The sequence below is a fragment of the Paroedura picta genome, chromosome 12, assembly GCF_049243985.1.
Source record: "Paroedura picta isolate Pp20150507F chromosome 12, Ppicta_v3.0, whole genome shotgun sequence".
Lineage (NCBI taxonomy): Eukaryota > Metazoa > Chordata > Lepidosauria > Squamata > Gekkonidae > Paroedura > Paroedura picta.
This window is the reverse complement of record NC_135380.1, coordinates 43,664,330-43,687,405: the sequence shown is the minus strand read 5'-3', so window position 1 is coordinate 43,687,405 and position 23,076 is coordinate 43,664,330. Positions and strand designations below refer to the sequence as shown.

Genomic DNA, 23,076 nt, shown 5'->3' with positions numbered 1-23,076 from the left:
ACTTCAGGATCTCTCATGTTTTTCTCAGTGACTAACAGAGTCTCCCAGTGCTGCCATCCAGCAAGACCTCCCACCTCCACTCACATGGAGCATTTGCCACCCCCAACTTACAGGACGTTCCTCGCCTGTTTCTGGCGTCGTCTGGTTCCCTGATGCCATCTGCTCTTCTGCCCCCTGGCCTTGCAAAGGCTGCTGCTCCTCCAGAACTGCACGAAGAGACCACAAGTTTAGCAAACAAAACAAGCTTTGCATTCCCGAGGTGAGCAGAAGGAAAACAAGCCTGAGATCAGGTTCAAGTGGGTCGCCGTGTTGGTCTGAAGTAGCACAAGAAAAATAGAGTCCAATTGCACCTTTAAGACCAACAAAGATTTATTCAAGGCATCAAACAGCGTGTGTGAACCAAACAGGCCTTTGGGCTTGGGTCCTGGAACAAAGAGAAATCACCTGAATAGAATGAATTTGGATAGCAAACTAGGCCCTCCCAAAATCACACCAACTGCCCTTTATCTAAACATCATGCCTATATCCCCCCCCCTCCTCCAGAGAGCATAGATAGTATGATTCAAGCAATCCGAGAAGGGAAGCTGTTGGGTGGGGATAAGAGAACAGAGTCCAAGTCAGGGAAAGCCTATGAAGGGGCTTGATCCTGACTTCCTTTCCCGAGCACTACTCACCAGAGTTTGGTACAAACACATTTGCTGGCATGGGCATTGGGGCTAATGGAGCAAACAGCTCAGACGGAGCAGGGACAGCACCAGATGGCTTGGTCCCACTTGGGTTTAAGATGTCAACATAGCGTCCTCTGTTTCCCGCTGCAAAGCAAAGGAGACAGGCAAGACCCTGTTCAGACAGCAACAGGCTCAGGGGGGCAGGGAGGAGCAGCCAAGAAGCAGCCAGCCAAGAAGCAACACCTGGCCTGCTTGCCGCTCCACAGTGCCCAAGAGAAAAGCACATGGGTGGCACACACAGCAGATGCACTAGCAGAACAGTCAGTGCCAGAAAAATTCACTTGCCTATTACTGGCCCTGGGGAGGGGGAAACGATGCAATGCCTCTGCCAAATACATTCCTACCAAACAGGACTCTAATGCCAAAAGAGAGGGGTGGAATTTTATGTGCAGGACCAAGAGGTATAGCCATGTTGCTCACACCAGTTCCAGCTTTTTCATACTTTCCCCTGTATAGGAGGTTCCTCTCAGCTAACTTATGGTGGGCTACTCTATAGAGTTTTCAAGGCAAGAGATGAACAGAGGTAGTTTGCCACTGCCTGCCTCTGTGTCATATCCCTGAATTTCCCTGGTGGTCTCCCATCCAAATACTGACCAGGGCCAACCTTGCTTAGCCTCCAAGATCTGACAAGATCAGGCTAGCCTGGGCTATCCAGGTAAGGGCATAGGAAGTTCTAGTTATGAAAATTAAGTGGGGTAAAGACATTATTATCAGATTTATTACCCACTGCTATCAGCAAGGCTGTCTTGTGGCAGGTAAAAAAGGTAAAAGGTAAAGGTATCCCCTGTGCAAGCACCGGGTCATGTCTGACCCTTGGGGTGACGCCCTCTAGCGTTTTCATGGCAGACTCAATACGGGGTGGTTTGCCAGTGCCTTCTCCAGTCGTTACCGTTTACCCCCCCAGCAAGCTGGGTACTCATTTTACTGACCTTGGAAGGATGGAAGGCTGAGTCAACCCTGAGGCGGCTGCTGGGATTGAACTCCCAGCCTCATGGGCAGAGCTTTCAGACTGCATGTCTGCTGCCTTACCACCCTGCGCCACAAGAGGCTCTTGTCTATATGTCTTGCGACAGGCTACATAATAAAAACCCCACATAAAATACATGCTATTATAATCCCCCCTTAAAATTATATACCCCGACAGCAAGGATTTGGATTTAGAATTTTTTTCCAAAACCCGCCTCTCCTCTTCATTGGGATATAACAATCTAAAGGGCCAACTAACACAACAATATGGCGACCTGGGGTGGCTGGGGGGAGAGATGACCCTGGAGAAATTTAGAACACAGAGACAGCATCCCCAACAGCAAAAAGATTCTAACAAAAAGCGTGGAGACCTCTGAAAATAGCTCCTATCAAATATTTCCTCTTTTTGGAATGTGTTACATGCAAGTCATGATCCTGCTGCTCAAAATGAATTATAAGATTTTTTATGCAACAATCCACAACTTAAACAATGAAAATTCCTATGTATTCTGTGGACACCCATTACATATTTTCAGAGATGTTTATTGTTTAAATGGCACTAGTTTTGTCCCAAACATGGACAAAATTATGTGTAAGACTTTTCCTGCCAGAACAGCAACAATTATTTTCTTTACAGCAAAGATTGCATTTTATATTTTCAACTTTCCAAACCTTCCCACCCCACCCTCTCTCCTGTGACCGACGTGCTGAGGTGGCTGATGGCAGCAGTTGGCTGTTCTTCTGCTGTGCTAAAGACACTCAAAATTTAAGTTGTGGACAGCTAAGCCACTGTAGGCTGTTAAGGTGGTAAAATATGCTTCAGTTGCATGTATACCGCCCTGAGACAGTTCTACTGAGTGGGGCAGTATATAAATATAAATACATTTATATTTCCATTTGCTGTCTAAGCATATAAAGCATGAACAGAGGACCCCAACAGGCTCAGCGTGCAACCTGAACCAGGAAGACCAGAACCTCAAGTGGACTACAGCTCTACAGTCCAGGGCTACCTGCTCTCCTGGAGAACATGTTGACAGGGCCACTGGGAGGACCTCCTTGTCCAGAGGAGCCCACCTGAGGAGCTTTTGGGAAGCCTGTGGGAGGCGGAGGTGGTGGCTTGCTCTGCAAGAAAAGAACATCTCTGTGACTATGGGCTTCTGTCCTGTGAGTTTCCTAACACATCTGCTCACCTGACTCAAGACCAGTTGAGCTTCTGCTGGGCGTAAATCAGAAGGGGGCTTCCATGAATCTGCTCCTGTGGGAGAAGACAAACAGGATCCCTCCTGCCCTTCTAGCCTGAAATCCTACTGAACTGAAACCCACTGAATTATGGTAGGAGTGGATCTCTCAAAGGCAGAGCTCCCGGTCACACTTCCTGTAGCTGTTCAACAAAGAAGCCTTTTAATAGACATTTGCCAAGGAAGACTTCCTTAACTTGGGAATATGGGAAGCCTCAGGGAGGGAGGACAGAGGCAGAGAACAGGGCTGGAAGGTGGAGGATCGATGCTTGGTGGCACTGCTGGCTTCCTCAGCAAAAGGCAGAGGCTTCCATATTTTTAAAGCATAGCAAAGAGGGCTTGACATAAAAGTAACCTTTGGTCTGGGGCTAACTGCAAGTGCTTCACAGGCCGCTCAACGGGTACCAGGCTCAATTTATGGCATTCAGTATCATAGATAAAACCCTACATGGCCTTGGGGCCTCCTATCTGTGAGACCACCTCTCCTGCTATGCTCCTCAGAGTAGAGTTTTCTGCAGGTGCCAACCTACACACAGGCAAGAGCAACATTTGTCTGTCCCTTGTGGCTCCCACCTCATGGAACAGCCTGTTGGAGAAGGTCATGAAGGCTCCCAGCCTCACAGAACTGAATTATTCAAGAGGGCCTTTCTACATGGCTGGCAGAGTGGCACTGTTCTAAATGTTTTTAAAAATTACTTGGATAAATTACTAGGGGCTGTGGTCATAGAATAATAAGAGTTGGAAGGGATCTCCTGGGTCATCTGGTGCAACCCCTCCCCTTCCCACAATGCAGGACACTCACAACCCTATCGCTCATCCACTGTAACCTGCCACCCCCTTAAGCCTTCACAGAATCAGCCTCTCCATCAGATGGCTATCTAGCCTCTGTTTAAAAATGTCCAAAGATGGAGAACCCACCACCTCCTGAGGAAGCCTGTTCCACTGAGAAACCACTCTAACTATCAGGAACTTCTTCTGGATGTTTAGACAATTTCTTTTGCATTAATTTCATCCCATTGGTTCTGGTCCGTCCCTCCGGGGCAAGAGAGAACAACTCTGCTCCATCCTCTACATCCTCCCCGGTGGGGGGAGGGTGATCCGGGCGCCGCACATGCACGGCACCCTCACGCAAATGCGCATGCACAGCAGGTCCTGGTGGGCCCGCAACGCGCATGCATGGCAGTTTCACGCATGCGCGGACCTGCTGCACATGCGCGTTTGCGCTCATGGTGGGGCCACGCATGCGCATTTGCGGCCACACCAGGAGCGCAAACATGCATGCGCGGCATGTCTGTGCACGCGCGAAACTGCCGTGCATGCGCGTTTGCAGCCCCACCAGGACCTGCCGCACATGCGCGTTTGCACGCTGGTGTGCCGGCGGCCGTGCTTCCCTCCCTCCCCTCCTGCAGAAAGAAGTTTGCCGGGCTGCAAGCTAATCGGCCACTTTGGCGGCCGATTTTCATGTGGCCTGGCAAGTTTCTCGCTGCGGGGGGGGGGGGGGGGGCGGGGAGAAGGAGCCGCGGCCCGGCACCAGGCCGCAGCCTGGTGCTCTACATGGCAGCCTTTTAAATACTACTATGGATAGCTTGGTGAAACAAGGATCCTATTGGGTAATTTTTGCATCATTTAATGTGTCATATTAATACTTAGACTTTGCTTCAGTTCTGATCTGGTTAGTTCTGCAACCCTAATTCCTACTGCATTTTCACTAAATGTCCCATTCTGTCAATTGTATTGCCTCACTATGTGTCAAAGCCTGCTTGTTTTTGCCATTATTTTCTTAACCCTCTATGAGATGTTCTGTTTTTCATCATGTTTATGGCTCTTTGTTCTGCTTTAGCCTAGGTTAGGGATTAGAATTCTTTGAGCGAGGGGTCAGGAAGTGGGGGTGCTTCAGGGGGGTGAATTATAGTACTTGCCATTTGTCTTCCTTTTGTTGTGCTGAGCTGTCTTCTTTCTCCTGTTCCCTGGAGAATGTTATGTCTCTGATCGACAGCCTGGACATTTTTCACCCAAACTGGAACTAAGGGGGGCTTGTGGGCAGGGGGGGGGGTTAAAAATGAGTCTATGGCCATTTTTTTTTTAGTTTCGGCAAAAAGCTTGTAGGAGCAGCTTGTTATCCTCAAATACGGAAACTCATTAAAACAAAGATATTTACTTATTGTGGCAATCAGCTGAAACCTCATATTATGTTGTAATTAGGGATGGGCATGAACTGCATTTTTGCAGTTTTAAACTGGTTCGGCTCCTTCATTCTAATGATGTGAGTGCTTTAGGTGAGCTGATTACTTGTTCTTCTACTAGCACTGATGGCTCAGGTGTGGAACATCCTTGTCAGGGTATGAACCTTCTGCAGAACCTCTCTCGAGAGAACGTACTTCAGGCTTCTGGCTGGTTACATTTGGATCCAAATTTGCTGTGTCTATGTGGAGCCAGATTCCTCATCTCTGAGGAATCCTCTTGGGCTAAGGGCTGTCTCATGCCCCTGATGCTCTGAAAAGACTTTTGGTGGTGAACAAAAAGCAGGGGGTGAAATGGCTGAGAGGTATTTAATCCCATTTTTTTGCTTTCCATGACCCGCCACGAACTGCATCAAAATCTGTTCAAGTCTGCAGTGGCTCTTCAGTTCATGAACACTGCTCTGTGAAACATGAACCAGCCAGAATTTGTGACAAACTTTAGTTCACCAGCTGTTTCATGCCCATTCCTAGTTGAAATTCACTTTGAGACCAAGTGGAAAAAGCAGACTACAAATGACAAATCAGGAAATAAAATTTACTGCTCAACAGTTTGACTGGCACCAATGCAAGCCTGAGTCCAGCAGACCATTTACCTCTTCTTCTGGTTCGTCCAAGTTGACCCACCGCTGTTTCTTTTCATCCCAAACAATCTACATTAAAAATAAAATGTGTGTGTTTTTACAAGGAGAACTGCTCCCAGGCAAGAACTGCCTCCCAATCACAAGCCCCACTTTCTTAAAATATGGGGGAAGCGCCACACTGAGAGAAAGTGTCCAAAGAGCCAAAAGTGTCACGTCAAAGAGCCATAGGTGACTCCCAAGCCTCATTGATCTAGCAGAACATTTTCTTTAAAATCCCACAAGCTAATTGCTGAACAAGTATATACTTATTATTATTATTATTATTATTATTATTATTATTATTATTATTATTATTATTATTATTATTATTATTATTATTATTATTATTATATTTATTTCCCGCCTCTCCCGACAGGCTCAAGGCGGGTCACAACAACTAACCCCAATAAAATTCCCATTAAAACATCAATCTACTAACATGACGGCTAAAAATCACCCTGGCTATGAACTACAGATACATACGTCTTCCCTCTGTTGCTCACTTTGTTGCACACCACAGATTCAGATGATGGTGCAGGCCACTTACCGATTTGTTCTTATCATCGGGAAGGTGAGCTTCATTCTTGCCTTTCCTCATTAACCAGTCAAGCCACGTTCCTTTCTAAACACAAAGACACCATTTACATTACTCAAATGTATTCTGGACTGATAGCTGCTACAAAAGGAAGAGGCAGGTGCTAGGCTTACAATCTAAGGCTACGAACAGCCACAGGGAATTTAAGATTGTGTTCGCCAGAAGCAAGGCACTCTGCGGCAACACTGAGCTTGGTCAGGGACTGGGGAAACAAATGAGCCCATCAGTTTGCTGTAAAGCCGCCCAGAATAGGACAGGAGTATCCCAAAGGAGCTGTGCAGACCTTGCCCAATAAGACGGACAAGGACACAGCAGGACCGAGAAGTGGATTTCTGTTATGTTGTTGATGGAACGGGAAAACCTGACAGGAAGTTTGTGTTGCCATCCACTGGTAGGGAGAAATGACATTTCAATGCTTTGTGCATGCACAAGAAGAGTGTTTCAAGGGAGGGTAAAGAGGCAAAACATGTCAGACACAAGAAAACACCCAAAGCATTCTAGCTTGGAAAGCAACAAGCAAGTCCAATTGTTTGATGCAGTTTCAAATAAGCTGCCTTGAAAGCCTTCTGGACAACTGTGGTCTAGCACTGATCCATGTAAGGCAACTGTCTGGAAACAGAGAGGAGCAGGTAGCTGCCAAGACAGGTGTGGTGAGACACACTGGTGGAGAAACTGTTAAGGAATTCTCCTGTGTGGGCTGCTGGGATACTGCAGAGAGAAGCTATACGGGGAGCCTGTGGTAGAACTGGCCCGCTTTTGCCTTGCCCACCCCTATTCTGGCTGATTGCCAACTACAGGAGGGCAAAAAGACAAGTCCTCACAAAGTCACGACAGAAAAATAAAGGACACAGATGGCTGTTGAATACATTCTCCCAAACTCAAAGTAATAGCTCAAAATGTCATGGGACCTGTTCTATGGAGGACTCAAAAGAATGACATTTTGAGCTACTAAGTGATACCATGAAATTAATTACTAATGTGATAAGCCTTCTATACGCCAAGGAGTAATCACTGAGGAAGCTCCTGGAAAACGGGTTTATTACCTAGGACCCCATTTGGATTACTCGTGACATTGGAATAAATAATTTGGAGAATACTTAGAGTTTGGAAGAATTTATTCAACAGCCATCCGATTTCCTTTATATTTCTGTCATAATTTCAGGAGAGCGGCAAAGGGACTCTCTCTAGGTAACACACTGGCAGCACCTGGTTGTAGTATAGGACTATGAGCTGAGAGAACCAGGACTCCAACCCACCTCTTTCACTCCTGAGGCCTTGCCTCAGTGTCTCACATAGCCCCAGCATGTGAGTGCCATGGGGACAAATTACTGCAAGGGCATACCTTTCCCTTTGCACTGTGCTAGTGTTTGACCGTTTATGCACTGGGAACTTCACTGCCGCATCTCCCATGCAGGAGCACAAATCGGGGGTGGCTGAGGTGCACCAGGCCAAATGCTCCCCCATGTGGGTGCAGGAAAAGGTGAGGCAACCTGCCACGACTAAAACTCTACCCTGCAGCCCGGCATGAAACCTCCAGTGCATAAACCGTCTTTCTGAGACCAGGAAGCAGTATGTGGATCAAAGAACCATGGCCGGGCAAGGTACCTTTGCTTGAGGAGTTCCCAAAGTTTTATTGCATTATCAGCTCACCATGCAGCCACAAGTTCAAGATGGCTGCTCATCTCTCTCCCAAGAACAATTACTACTCTGATGGTAAGCAAGCAAAAGACCCCCCTCTTCCTTTGGCCAGCCGTGGAAATATCTTCCTGTCCCCTCCCCCCGGAAGCCCCTCTCCTAGGAATTCTGGGAAGCACTCCCCACCCCCACCCCCCACACTGTAGGTGCCTGCTTCCTGGCCAGGCCAAAAACATTTGAAAGGGAGGTGGAGCAAGGGATTATCGATCCCTCCCTTCTTTCCACGGCACAGAGGAGAAAACCTGTGTCCTTTTGATGGGGCGGGCTGTGCTGCAAAACCTGCCCAGTACAGGTAAGCAAGCTAGGGAAGAAGTGGAAGCTCAGGCTGGTCCTTCAAGGTCACTGCGTAAGTTCAGAAGATGGAAAATGCAGCAGAGGCAAGCCTGAGCTACCTTCTGGGGTGCTGGCTCCTTTCTGGTTTCCTTTTCTTCAGGGATCGGCAGACGGGGCAGAGAGGGCTGCTGTGCCAAGGAATTCGGCCTCTCTTGTCCTATAGAATGCACAGAGGATTCCGAAGTAGTCCGAGATCGGCGTCCAAAGCCCTATGATTGCAAGCAATGCAGTCAGGCATAGCTCTGAAAGATGACACTTCTAAACAATGCCAACAGCTCAAGAGTGGGAGTTGGAAAGACAGGACAAAATTAATAAATAAATGGGAGATGCAAAGTCATTCCAAGAGGGAAATGTAGATGTGGTTTAGCAGAAGTAAATCTTTTTGGAGTCATACCATGTGTGCTGAAGACTGGGAGGCAGATCTGGATTGTCGGCCCGAGCCCTGGTTGGATACAAAGCCCACAAATGAACAAACAGCTCAGCCAGTTTCCTAACGCAGGGTTGGGTCTGGGCTTTCAATGGGTGGTTGGGTGCGTTAAGCAGCAAGACAGGGGTTTGTGCAGGTCTCTGATCTGGCAGGTCCTGCACCAGTCTGCCTCTGCTGCCAGTTACCAAGGGGTGAGGAGGCTCTGACACATCCAGTCCGTACCATTTGACTAGCAAAGGGCCCTTGCCAAACTCACCCCCACCCCGGCCTTTTGTTACCTGCAAGGTGATCACTCCATGAGAAACCTGCCCAGACCCAACCCCTCCTCACACACTCACACACACACACACACACACTGGGACGTCCAGCGTTAGAGACTGCTCTGTGAGCACACAATATAACAACTTCAAAATGCTGCATGTCCACCAGGTCATTCACATTTCTGACTGTCGCTGCACATGAGCAAAACATCCAGAAATGGCAGCCTTGCTAAACCAGGGATTGGCAAGGAAGGGTGGGAAGTGTCCATGGGAGTCCAGGGCACTGCCTAGGAAAAAGTAACAGATACCATGCTTTCCATCTTTCCATAGAAGTCATCATCCCTGGGATCTGGTCCGGCCTTCCAGACAGGAGATTCTGGAGCAGTTCCCTGTATGGCTAGGAGATACAAAAGGATAAGTCAGTGGTGCTGTTTTTCACTGAGTGGAATTCTGCTCCTGATTCCTGAAAACTGATAGAACTGGCCTCTATGGATAGAAAGCCCAGAATACCCATAATGGCAAAGAAGGAAGTAAAAGCTACAAAGCAAAAGGGAACCTTTCTTATCTTAGCCTAGAAATAAAACAGAAGTGACTATTTTCCAGTCTCTTCCTTTTCATCCTGGTTATTCGGCCTCTGCTGCATCCACAGCAGAATCATTCTTCAGGACAGGTACAGATTTCATTGTGCTCTTATCCTCCCCCATCCACAGCAAAAGGGGCAGGAACAGCCCTGCTGGGATCGTGCAGAGCCCTGAATGAGAACAGGTGACATCCACAGCAAGGGAAGCACTGCTGCCAGGACTGACAGGGATAAAAAAGAACAAAATCTATCGTGTAAAGACAACACAAAAATAACTGGAAATTCCAAAATCCAAACAAGGAATAGGTAAATCCTGTGTTTCGCTTGTGACTGCTTCCTCAGTGGACCCCAACAAGACCTTTGCTGCACAAGAGCCTAGAGGCCTCTAGATAATGGTGACATATTAATGCATTTCTTCAAACTATAAAAGACTGTAAAAGAAGGGAGGATTTACTTGTTCCTCGTTTAGATTTTGGAATTTCCAGTGGCATTCCTACAGCTTGTTAACATTTTAATGTATTGTTTGTGCTTTCAAAGCTTTAATAAAAGCTTTTCTTCACATTGTTGTGTTGTCGTTACACAGTGGATATTGTTATTTTTTTATAACTGTCACCCCGACTTGTATTTTTGGGCTTTCACCATATTGTAGGACTGACAAAGAAACAACCAAACCTCTAATCAATCTACATGAGCTGCAGTAGTTGTTAAGAGTGGTGGCCTTTAATCTGGAGAACCAGGCTGCATTCCCCAATCTTTTCCCACAGCAGCCAGTTGGACCTTGGGCCAGCCCAGTTCTCTCAGAGCACTTTCAGCCTTACCTACTACACTGAATATTTGTTGTGGGGAGAGGAAGGGAAGGTGCCTGTAAGTTGTTTGAGTCTTCTTCAGGTAGGAAAAAGCAGGGTATGAAAAACCCTTTGGTAAAACTCATGCACGATGGCTATTTTATTATAGCCTAGACTAGATGACACACTGCATTAATCACGACTGATCACAGCAAGATATGTGATCTTTTTTAAGGATTCCACCCTTAGAAAGTAGCCCCAGACACCCCAGACAAACCTGCTTCCTGGCCGATCTGCGCTGGAGATACTGGTGGCCCTGCCATGCCCTGCCCAGGCATAGCCTGCTCAACTCCACAGGCATTTGAAAAGGAAGGACCCAGCCCCACGGAGGATGGAACAGCACCAAGGACCTCTGGCTGGGAAAGGGCAGCTGAGCCTGCAAGAAGGTTTGGAGGAGCTGGAGAGGATTTGAAAAAAATATGTGTTATTTGGAAATCTATATATTGACTCTCTGAGCAGCTCACAAAGTAGAAACAGTAGAATAAAGTATAATCTTAAAAGTTTTAAGTGAGTAACTGTATTACGTCTGAAGCAGTAGAACAAAATTTGAGTAGCTCCTTCAAGTCAACGCTCACCATCAGATAGCCAGCACCATCCAACAAAATGAGCTTCAACTCATGAAAGCTGATACCCCAAAAATCTTGTGTACTACTGGCCTCAAATTTTGTATCCTTAAAACAGCCCAAGAATTCTGAAGAATAAAATAAGTCCCCAAATGACAGAAGCAGCACCTGTGGTTTTAAGAAATGGATGGCCTTTGATATTTCGGAGACCATTGAGGGGTTTGCCAGGCAACCATAGCAATATTACTGGTATTCAAACTATCAACAGAATAGGGGGAAGGGGCAAAGTCCTTTCCAGGGTTGTTTTGGGGTCCAAGTCCACCGCTGCTCCCCTTCCTGGTGCCTTGGAGGGAGGACTCATTGGGACCTCACCCAGCAGCAATCTCCAAGTGACTCACTTACATGCAAACAGCAGCCGCCTGACAACCTATGCATTCAAATATTTATTCACTGCCCTTCTACTTTATAGGAACTCAAAGGCAGCTTACACAGAAAAACACAAATGAAATTCATCATTTTAAAGCTGCCAGCAGGCAGAAAAACAAAGACTAATTAAATGTCATCTGTCTTCAGCTACTTCCTGAAGGTCAAGAGTGAGGGGGCCAGGTGCATCTCTAAGGGGAGGCTGATCCATAATTACAGGGCAGCCACTGAAAAGGCCCTCTCAGCCTAGCTCCTTTGACAAATGGGACAATCAAGAGGGTCTCAGTTCCCAGGTAGGAATGTATGAGAAGAGATTGTCCTTTAGGTACTTCATTCCCAAGCAATCTTGGTGCATAAAGATCAAACGCATTCATTTGAATTGGATTCAGGAAAGGATCAGATGTCAGTGTAATTGCTGATCTTGGTAACTGGCCTCAAGCTGCCATCTAGCAGCCTTCCAAATGCTCTTCAACAGTAGTCCAAAGAAGTGCACATTTTAATAATAGCTGTAACTGAGACATGGATCACTGTGGCTACATCAGACTAAACCAGGAATGGATACAGCTGGAGCACCAGCCGGATCTGGGCAAAACTGCTGGAAACCCCAGCAACCACCTGGCTTGCCTAAGTCAAACAGCACTCCCAGGCTACAAACTTTCCAGGGGAGATCATCTGTTCCTGCCTGGTCCACCTTTCTACTAACCCAGCATGCCTCGTTCAGGTCAGGATTGACTCCCAGAGCTTGAACTCTTGTAACATGGTGCTCCTTTGTCCCAATGCCAAAGACCTAGTTTGCTGATACCTTAATCTCCAAGTAAGACAAATTAAATCAAACAACCTTATACCAATGGTATACACAGAAACTATAATAACAAGATTCATTGTCAGAGCCATTAAACTTTGACTCAGCCAAAGCAGTCAGTGTGTAACTTAATAATGACATTCTTTTCACTTCAACAGCACTGTAGCATTCAAAACACCTAAGCAAACTAACCTAATTTATACAATGTTATTAATCATTTTTAAAACGACAACATTTTAAAGGTATATATAATCTCAACTACTTCCAACAGGAGCATTCAATATATACATACATACATAGTAGTAGTAGTTAAATTTATTCAGTCAGTTTGACCCATATTAAAAATCATAAATTTGTTGTTGTTAAGTGCAAAGTCGTGTCCGACCCATCGCGACCCCATGGACAATGATCCTCCAGGCCTTCCTGTCCTCTGGTGTCATAAATTTAGAATCCTAAAATCATAGAGGAGGAAGGGATCACCAGGATCATATAGTCCAACCTCCTGCAAAATGCAAGAACTCACAACTACATGCTCATCCACTCACCATCTGCCTAAGGTAAAAAAATCAGCATTTCTGTCAGATGACTATCTAGCCTCTGCTTAAAAACCTCCAAAGGAGAACCCACCACCTCCCGAAAAAGCCTGTTTTTTCCACTCTGTCAGGAACCTCTTCCAGATTTTTAGCCGAAAATTCTTTTCAATTGATTTTAACCCATTGGTTCTGGTCTGAACCTCTGGGGCAACAGAAAACAACTCTGCTCCATCTTCTCTATGACAGCCTTCAAGTATTTGAAGATGGTTATCATATCACCTCTTAGTTGCCTTCTCTCCAAGCTAAACAGATCACGCTCCCTCAACCTTTCCTCATACAACTTGGTCTCCAAACCCCTCATAATCTTCGTAGCCCACCAACTGGACTTGCTCCAGTTTTTCTACATTTTTCTTTCACTGTGGTGCCCAAAACTGAACGCAATACTACAGATGGGGTCTTATAAGAGCAGAGTAAAGCGGTAACATTACCCCACGCAATGTGGACAGTGTATTTCTTTTAATACAGCCCAAATCCCTTTTACCTTTTTAGCTACCGAGTCACACTGCTAACTCATGGTCAGTGCTAAAACACAGTGCTAAGACCTCCAGATCCTTTTCACAACTACTACAGCAAAGACACGTCTCACCCATCCTATGGTGATGCATTAGATTTTTCCTAGCTAAATGAATAACTTTACCTATTTCAAAATTCATTTTAGCCCAGTTTTCCAGCCTATCAAGATCATATATCCTGATTCTGTATTCTGGTGTGTTTGCTATGCCTCCCAGTTTAGTATCATTTGCAAATTTAATAAGAACCCCCTGTATTCCTTTATCCAAATCATTTATGAACTAGGGTTTAAGGCCCGCTGTAGGCCCAATGTGGGGGCCCCACCCCGAAGCCTTTCCCCCCGCCCCCCCTCCTGCCCGAGTCCCTGGCTTCGGGGTGGGCAAAGGAGCAGGCCTGATGCGTCAGAGATGCGGCGGGCCTGCTCCTTTGGCCGCACCGAAGCCTCCATCGCCTGCCCCCCTCCCCCCCTGAGCAGGGCCGGTACGTCTGGGATGGGCCAAGGGGCCAACTTGTCAATAAGAATATGTGGAACCTTATCAAAAGCCTTACTGAAATCAAGGTAAACTATGTATGTCCACAACATTCCCCTGATCCAGCAAGGTAGTAACTCAAAAAAGGAGATAAGGCTAGCGTGACATGACTAGTTCTTGAGAAAGCCATGCTGACTCTTAGTAATTACAGCTATCTGCTCTAGCTGCTCAAGGACTCACTGCTGGGTGATTCATTCTAAAATGATGGTTTGGTAGTTACCCGGATCCTACTTTCCCCCCTTCTTGAGGATGGGAACAATATTTGCCCATCTCCAGTCTTCTGGCACTTCATCTGTTCTCCAAGAATTGTCAAAAATAATGGACAAAGGCTCAGAAATTACATCTGCAAGTTCTTTTAGCATTCTTGGATGCAATTCATCTGGCCCAGAATATTTGGTTTCATTTAAAGAAACTAGGTGTTTTAAAGAAACTAGCTTCTTGCTTCGGGGGGGGGGGGAGAGAAGCTTGCCGGGCCGCAAGCTAATCAGCCACTTCAGAGGCCGATTTGCTGGCGGCCTGGAGGGGCGGGGAGAGGGGGCTGCGGCCGCCGGCAGGACCGCAAACACGTGCACACAGCGAGTCCGCGCATGCGCATTTGCGCTGCGGCTACCGCACGTGTGCGGAGCCCCAGGCCACCCTCTCCCCCCACTGCGTCACAGCGGTCCGCAGCAGCCAAAAGGTTGCGGACCACTGCTCTACGTGACCAATTAAGAGCATATAGATACCCTGAAGCAATTATTTGTAAAGCCAAGTGCAGGACAATGGAGAGACCTGGAGTGGATCTATTTAAAGAGAAACAGAGAAAATGCATATGCTTTGATGTTTGCACCTGTAGTTTATGAGATTAAAAGAACCATCTATAAACATTGGGATGACCACTAATTGGCTTTTAGAGAACAAAGGCGCTTCAAATTATATTTACTAGAACTGAAATTATAGCCTTGCCCAAGAAATATGGTGTAAGGGGAGACTTTGAATGTGCAAAATGCAATGCCTGTTCATTTAGTTGGGGGAAAAAGAGCTAGTATTACCTTCAGTAAAATTTTAAAGTCTTTAAATACCTTAGATTCAAGTGAGGAAGAGTGCTTGCACTCGAAAGCTCACGCCTTGAATAAATCTTTGTTGGTCTTAAAGGTACCATTTTGTTTAAATACTTTAGTAATTGTTGCACTAAACTATTAATATAAGAAATAAATAATAAAATAAAATAAACATCAGAACTAGGATAGTAGAATATTGTTAATGTATTAGGACTCCAAGAATTGATGCATTTTTGTTAGGCCGTTCTATGGAAACAGGTCATAGTGAAAATTATTTGAAATTTTGTGTACTGGAAGTATTCATTCCCTACAAATCCAAAAGCATTGATGCAGGAAAATTTTGTGACAGAATGAGGCATATTACATTCAAAGACTGAATACTTTAGCTCCACAGGGTTTAAACTTAAATATAGATTTATCTTGTTTTATTATAAGCTACAATTACTTAAATTTGATCTTTACTTGTTGAACTGTTGTATATTTAGATACATTGAATATAATTTTTACTTTTGGATGGCTCTGTATTGACCTGTTGAACTGTGCAATGTGAAAATGCTTATATGAATATAGCTCATCTTTGAACATTGATCTGTGAAATGTCTGCATGAGTATTTTACCACTTGTAGCTACTATGTATGATATTTATGTATGTATTGAATGCACCTATGAAATATAGTTGAGAGCATTTATACTTTTAAAATGATTAATCTATGAACATTATATAAACTAGTTTAGTTTTCTCAGGAGTTCTAAATGCTACATAGCTATGCTTAACAATGTTCTATTCCTTTGAGCTGGAGAGACCAATTAAGCCTTTATTTTGGGATTGGCAGGAACACATTATTCCAGCCAAAGGTGCAAGTTAAGAAGGTAAGTTTTTTGTTTAACATTTAATGCTTGTTTTAGAAATTGTTTGAAGAAGCTTTGTTAAGTTTTAACAATTGAAAATGAGCAAAAACCCAGTAGCCAATTAAAATACTGTATGTGCTATATTTCATGACCTTTGATACTGTATATATCACTGTAGACAAACTAGTCTTTGTTGAAGAGAAAGCAACATCATTATTAAGCTACATGCCGACTGCACTGGCTGCATCAAATAATAAAGACTCTGACAGTGAACCTTGTTATTTGTACGTTATTATGTTTGTATGTATGCTGTTGGTACAGAATTTTCTTCAAAGAGGAGAAAGATGGATTAAACCATTGTTGGAGAAGAATGAGCTTATAAATGTAAATCAAAACCTATCTTTTCTATTGCGGGATGTAGACCCATATACTACCAGGTCACTGGCATCCTATCTCTTGGCAATTCAACATAAAATTAAAGTTAATAAACTTTTATGATTCCTCATGTGATCAAATGTAAAGGTTTAAGGCTTAACGCCAAAGTGCATTGGAAAGGAAATGTACAGAATTTTAATCTTAGAGCATGCAGAATTCCTGAGAGGAACGGCACTCTGTACCTCAAAGGCCTGCTGGACTTTTGACCCTCTTCTACATCTGAAGAGATGGGAAACACCTACCTGAAGGCATCAGCTGGATACTCTGCATGGGATGTGTCACCGAAGGCAAGAGAGGGGCCAATAATGGGTTGCCAGGACCTGCGTTCATTTCTTGGCCAGCTCCCATTCCCTCATTCGGGCCAACATGGTCCTGTTCAGAGTTTGGTGTACTGCAGACATATTGCTGGGGTGTAGATCGGTCTATGTTGTAAGCTATCGCACCCTGCTGTAGTGAGAGCAACACAAACACACATCCAGAAAACATTTCCATGGTACCCCTGATTCAGCCCGGGTGCCCCACTGCATAAAGTTTCTGCAACAAAAAGTTACAGGACTTAACCTGCTGCTTGGCTTCTCATACCCTTCCCTCCTCTCATACAAACAGCAGAGATCCTTCTAAGTCATGCCAATTCCATTTTGATCTGTGTCTTTCATACGCTTCCTTTGAAAGGCCAGGGTGATGGGAACTGAGGAAGGGGAGTCTGACTGAATGGAGACCACCAGGGGCTGCAAATTCTTTCTACTGAGCCAAGGACAATTTGGGAAAGCATAACTTGACACAGCATTCGCATGTTTGTGCATGAATGTTTTCCTTTGAGTTAAAAAAAGCAATCTTAAGTATGTTTACTGGGGAGTGATTTCCACAGAACTCCATGAGGAGTAAACATTATACATTATGTAAACATTGTGCATTCAGGAAGGAGGATACACTCACCTTTATTTGTCCATCTATGCTTCGAAGTTGCATTAACCAACCTGGCTCAACAAATAATTCCTGCTCTGGTTTCTCCTTCATCTGAGGATCAAAGAGCCGTAACTGTGAGGATATCTGAAATACAAAGCAATGAAAATGAGGAGTGTGCACCATGAAAGTGGCATAAGGGGAGGTTTTCAGGGGTTTCTACATTGACTCAGAGCCTCTTGTGGTAAGGCAGCGATATGCTGTCTGAAGCTGCCTGCCCATAAGGTTGGGAGTTCAATCCCAGCAGCCGGCTCAAGGTTGACTCAGCCTTCCATCCTTCCGAGGTCGGTAAAATGAGTACCCAGCTCGCTGGGGGGTAAACGGTAATGACTGGGGAAGGCACTGGCAAACCACCCCGTATTGAGTCTGCCATGAAAACGCTAGAGGGCGTCACCCCAAGGGTCAGACATGACTCGGTGCTTGCACAGGGGATACCTTTACCTTTACATTGACTCAAGGGGCAGGCAGCCCCACTCCTGCCCATGGAATCCAGAGTTAACTTCAGTGGCGTGTCCAAGGGAGCTGAACTGGATCATTGGCTAACTGGATGCTGAGGCCAAACAGCCGACCCCTCTCACCTGACCAAAATCGAGTCCCATCCCATCCCCCCATGAAGGCCATCACTGTACCTGGATAAGCTGACTGATAAGGACAGGAGAATAATCACAAGGGCTCTGAAGGATGGTTTTGGAAATGACTTCGCAGTAATGGAACGCTTGGGCAGCAAGGCCCATTTCAGCCAATCTGCAAGCGTAGATGAACTTGAAAACCTGCAGGATTCAAGAGGTCATAAGTGGTTTGCCTTGCTAAATGCTACACAAACAGTGCCACACCAACATTTGGAATCTCAGCACCTGTGAAATTCTATAGGTGATCACAACTACAGGATAGATTACCAGACCACTCCCCCTCCCAACTTTTCGCCCCTCCCCATATCGCCCCGAAAAGTGCAGCTTTTGTCTCAGCTGCTGCCAACGTGCAGCCCAAAGCAAGGGAGGGGGATAAGCCTGTCCCAGCACACAAGTCAACATAGAACTTCCTCAACCACTTCTTGCCAGTGGGAAGGGATGCCGTGACTTCCCGTTCCATCAAGCCTTCATCTGCTTTACGAATACAGACACTCTCCCTCAGAAGACACACATTGTTGGAATAACTCTTTGTCCACTAAAAGAACTTGGCAGAAAGGAATTGCGGGATTCAGCCCATGGTTTTCCAGTGGCAAGAGCCACCTGACCAAGCCAGCTATTCCTGCTCTGAACAGTTTTGAAGGCTTGCAGAAAGATGGATGCAGGCCTGAGTCCTGCTGAGCAACTGCAACCAGTGTCAACACTGCAAAGTTCAGCAAGGCCTAATGAGCACCTGCCATGTGGGTGAAATGAGGAAAAAGAGAGACCCAAACCTGGAAATTGGGCAAGCGGCATGGCTGAGTCCCCAGGGACTGGGCGTATTCATATGCTTCGGTCCTTTGAATAGCTTCATTGGTTGCAAATTTTAAAAAAGGTAAGCTAGGAAAACAGAAAAAAACACATTTTGTTGTTATCAGAGACAGGTCTCTTCTGGCACTCACATCCCTGGTTGGCAACCTTGTGTGTGTGTGTGCAGGGGAAGAACAGGACAAAAGTCATAATTTGCACTAGGGCTGGGCGCTTCGGCATCCAAAGTGGCCATTCATGCCCGAAGCAGCCAGCGCAGAAGCGCCCAACCCTAATTTGCACCCCATCAAAGTATTCAAACCCCACAGTCATGGGCCTTCTGACACATCAGAGTTGGTAACTGGGGCAAAGTAACACCCCTCATTGGTTCTGCACTGGTACAAAAGGCTACCAGTTGTTAACCTTACAGCTAGTGGCATTAATATTCAGAGTTAATGGCCTGGCAAATCACATGTTAGTTCCCAAGCAGTAATTTATTATTTTCTGCATTTATACCCCACCTTCCTTGCCAGCAGGGACACAACACTGCTTACATCATTCTCTTATTTTCTATTTTATAATCACACCCACCTTAAGGGAAGTTAGGCTGCGAGTGTGTAACCAACCCAGGGTGATCAGAAAGCTCCCGTGGTAGAGGGGAATTTGAACTGGGTCTCCCAGATCCTTGTCCAGTATTGGCTCCTTTCCTGATGTTACTTCATTGTAGGCATTTCAGTTAACACAGCACCATCATCTACTAAGAACTGCAGCTCCATAGTGGGAATAGGAGGCCACCACTGCCAGCCTGCCCAGAATGGCCATCTCAAAGTACCAAAGCTGCCCAGAATACTGAGGGGCAGGGGCCCGTGAGAAAGGAGGCTCAAATATGAAAAGGAAAACCCTTGGTGCCATCCATGGGCTCATGAGGACAGGAGGCAATCCAGTGGGAATCCATTTCTCCTCACCTGTGATTCGAGCCAATCAGCACCAGCTTGGCTGTTTTCTTTAAATATATTCCAAATCCAACCTGAGCCATCAGGTAGCAAAAGTGAGCAGCATCCAAGAGGCCTTTTGAAGCTGTAACAAAAAACGGCCTTCAAGAAATTGCTTCTGAAAGGTAAGATCAGTGAGCACTGCCCTGGCCGAGTCTGCCTCCACACCCCGTGGCTCACAATCACATTTACCCTCAAGCAAAAGAGCCACATGATGATAGATACTCTCTACAGCACCCCACCAGCCATATATACACTGGCATATGTTATATTAAAGTGCTACCTGCAGCCTCCAAACATGTGGGGCTTTCTCTCCCCACCAGTGCTGAACCTTAGCCAGCTTCCCTCTCTCTCTGAATGAGGCACAGCACCTCAGGTGAGAGAGTGATGTCCACAAGAGGGCCAGCTGGCTGTGGAGAAAAGGAATAAAACCACACACCCCAACCCCATGGTGGCTGGCTTGCCCTCCTCCTGGGTGACTGCCTGGCTGGTGGTTTTACTCTGGTTTCTTTGCAGCCAGCCTGCTCTCCTCCCGACAGCTGCCCAGGGGCCAGAATGAGCATGGGCGCTATACAAAGTTGTTGGAGAAGCTGGGCCCTGGCCTGCAGCACAGCAGGCCTCATTGCTTACCTTCACTCTAGTCTCTACAGTGTTTCAAGCTCTACCCTGACATGGTCTTTCCCACCTTCCTGAAACATGGGATGGGTGTCATGTTGGAGAATGGTGCTCAGGACAGGAGCGTGTCGAAGAGCCACATGTGGCTCCTGAGGCCCCAAATCAGCATCACTGACTCAGTGATCGGAACAGCAACAGGCACTAACAAGACCAGTCCTTCAGGAACTCCCCTTTATAAGAACTCCTCGTCATCTGACAGGATTTCATCCCAAAATCACTTCATCATACTTGTTTTAAACGTCTTAATCTTTTCAATACGTATATTTTAAATGAAAACAACATTCTAATACTTGAGTGTAAAGCAGAAGGTTCAATAGCAAAAAATATGGCTATGGTTGCTAAAGTTCTGTATTTATCGTTATTAACCCTGTATTTTGTAACTGTCTTTTTGTAAATTTTTAAATTTGCTTTTTAAGTTGTTTTAGCTCATTTATTGTAAGATGTTAAGGTCAGTGGCTAGAACACTATGATGACAACGACTATGATTGCTTAAGTTGATAGCTCTGCAGCCTTGAGGAAGGACGAGATGGAGAACAAGGACGGGCAGAAGAGCAGAGAGTCATAATGTAACAGACAGTGTCATGGTCATTACCACTAAGACAATGTAGAAAAGGTTACAATTAAAACTTTAGGTGTGTTAGTGCATCGAGATCTGGCAGTATTTTAAGTGGCTGAGAAGCAGGGACTCAGAAATGTGTTTGTTGAATTCTGAATCTACCTACTTGGCTCAAGTTGCTAAAACATATGGTGAAATTTTAAATGTATGTCTCTTTTATTCATCAATAGTTCCTTCAAAAATAATCCAGTTAAGAATATCATGTTATCATGCTCATGCCTGCTAGCCAGTTTAGCCAGTCCCTAAACTGAGCCTTTTGCAATAAAGTGAAACTGCAGATGCGTCACTTAGAATTCCAAGTGCAGGCAGTAGAAGCAAAAGGTCCTATCAGCTGAGTGTCCCCCCTGCAGCCAAATAAGTTCAGCTCAAGCTGGCTAAACCCTACAAATGCCTCTGTGACAGACACTTTAGAAGTCTAAAGCCTTAACACGGACAATGCCTGAAACAGAAGAGCAGCTCCTGACAGAACCAATGAGGGACATGCTGTGATTTATTTTTATTACATTTAAATTCTTTGGGTGTGTGTGTGCTTGCCACCTCAAATTTTGCGAAAGGAAGCCTTGATAAAACAGCATGCCAGGTACCTATATGTTAAAAGCAAATCATGATGATGATTTAGATTTCCAGAAATCCAGCTGTGTGAATGCCAGCTGCCATTCAGAAATCCCTCTACTCCCAGAGACTAATGCCCCTCCTCCTCCGCTGGTTACCAAGCGTGTCGCCCATAGTGGTGATCGTCCTCAACTCCACATCCATATTATGAGTCAAGTTAGACAGGACCATCGCAAGGTGGGGTCTCCAGTCGCCCCACTTCTCATCTCCGCAGCACTAGAAAGAGGGGAGGAGGCAAATCCAGTGAATTCACAAGGCCATGTCAGTTTGTTTTCAACAAGGCAGGAGAGGTCTCTGCACAATACTGGGGAAAACCAGCTGCTGCCACAGAAGAATAACTAATTTGAACTAACTGACAAACTGAGAAGGCAAACAGCATTATTGTAATTTTAAACATGGAAGTAGGACAGATGAGACTAGGTATTCCTCATTTCTAAAGACTGAATATAGTACCATCAGAAATTCAGATGTATAGAAATGCTTTGGGATAAATGGTTTTAATTCTAAAAGCCACTCACAGTGAATAGGACCACCAATTTTGCATTCCAGTGAAGGCACAAACAGAATGAACACATCTTCATTTAATTTCTGATTGCTCCTCAGCCTAACCAGCCGTCTGCTGTCTAAACTCACCGTGGAAGCTGCAGGCATTCTCCCAGACATGAGCTGGTAAACAGTCTGCAGGGGATCGTTAATAGGAAGACTGTTGGCGAACCTGTCAACACAAGAACACACAAGACAGTCCTGAGCTCCAAGAAGAGATTTGGAAACGTTCAGCTTGGTTTAGGATGCTTAGGGCTAATCCTGCATTGAGCAGGGGGTTGGACTAGATGGCCTGTATGGCCCCTTCCAACTCTATGATTCTATGATTCTATGATTCAATGAGAAGAGGAGGTTAAGAGGGGACATGAATGCTCTCTTGAAGTATTTGAAAGGCTGTCACTTGGAGGAGGCCGGGGAACAGTTCCTGCTCATAGCAGAGGATAGGACATTTAAACTACGTGGAGAACGGTACCAGCTAGAAATCAGGAAGAAAATTCTACAGTCAGAGTAGTTCAGCAGTGGAATCGGCTGCAGTCTTTAAGCAGATGCTGGACAGAAACTTACCATAAGCGGATCCTGCACTGAGCAGGGGGTTGAACTAGATGGCCTGTATGACTGCTTCCATCTCTTATGATTCTATGAAATAGGATGTCAAATTAAATATAGAATCATAGAATCATGGAAGGAAACTCCTGGGTCATCTAGTCCAACTCCCTGCACTACGCAGGACACTCACCACTCTATCGCTGTCACCTGCCACCCCCTTGAACCTTCACAGAATCAGCCTCTCCATCAGTGGCTATCCAGCCTCTGTTTAAAAATTTCCAAAGATGGAGAACCCACCACCTCCCGAGGAAGCCTGTTCCACTGAGAAACTGCTCTGTCAGGAACTTCTTACGGAAGCTTAGAGGGAAATTATTTTGAATTAATTTCTGGACCATCCCTTTGGGGCAAGATAGAACAACTCTGCCTCATCTATGGCAGCCTTTTA

General features: G+C 45.6%; 1 protein-coding gene across 4 annotated transcripts in view; it reads right to left on the bottom strand.

Moving 5' to 3' along the window:
• SEC16A (SEC16 homolog A, endoplasmic reticulum export factor) overlaps nt 1–23,076 on the bottom strand; it is a 55,512-nt gene that overhangs the window by 5,570 nt on the left and 26,866 nt on the right. For 3 of the 4 annotated variants that reach the window (XM_077306389.1, XM_077306388.1, XM_077306390.1), the window contains exons 13-28: nt 22,176–22,257; nt 21,641–21,758; nt 19,613–19,724; nt 18,635–18,740; nt 17,865–18,005; nt 17,209–17,322; nt 16,515–16,719; nt 10,745–10,924; nt 9,411–9,499; nt 8,810–8,857; nt 8,475–8,624; nt 6,340–6,414; nt 5,766–5,822; nt 2,705–2,816; nt 675–812; nt 112–206 (exon numbers count right to left, since the gene is read on the bottom strand). In XM_077306389.1, the coding sequence (XP_077162504.1) occupies nt 112–206; nt 675–812; nt 2,705–2,816; nt 5,766–5,822; nt 6,340–6,414; nt 8,475–8,624; nt 8,810–8,857; nt 9,411–9,499; nt 10,745–10,924; nt 16,515–16,719; nt 17,209–17,322; nt 17,865–18,005; nt 18,635–18,740; nt 19,613–19,724; nt 21,641–21,758; nt 22,176–22,257 (1,822 nt within the window). Of the gene's footprint in view, nt 1–111; nt 207–674; nt 813–2,704; nt 2,950–5,765; nt 5,823–6,339; nt 6,415–8,474; nt 8,625–8,809; nt 8,858–9,410; nt 9,500–10,744; nt 10,925–16,514; nt 16,720–17,208; nt 17,323–17,864; nt 18,006–18,634; nt 18,741–19,612; nt 19,725–21,640; nt 21,759–22,175; nt 22,258–23,076 lie in introns of those variants that run through there. The other variant, XM_077306391.1, reaches the window with a different exon arrangement.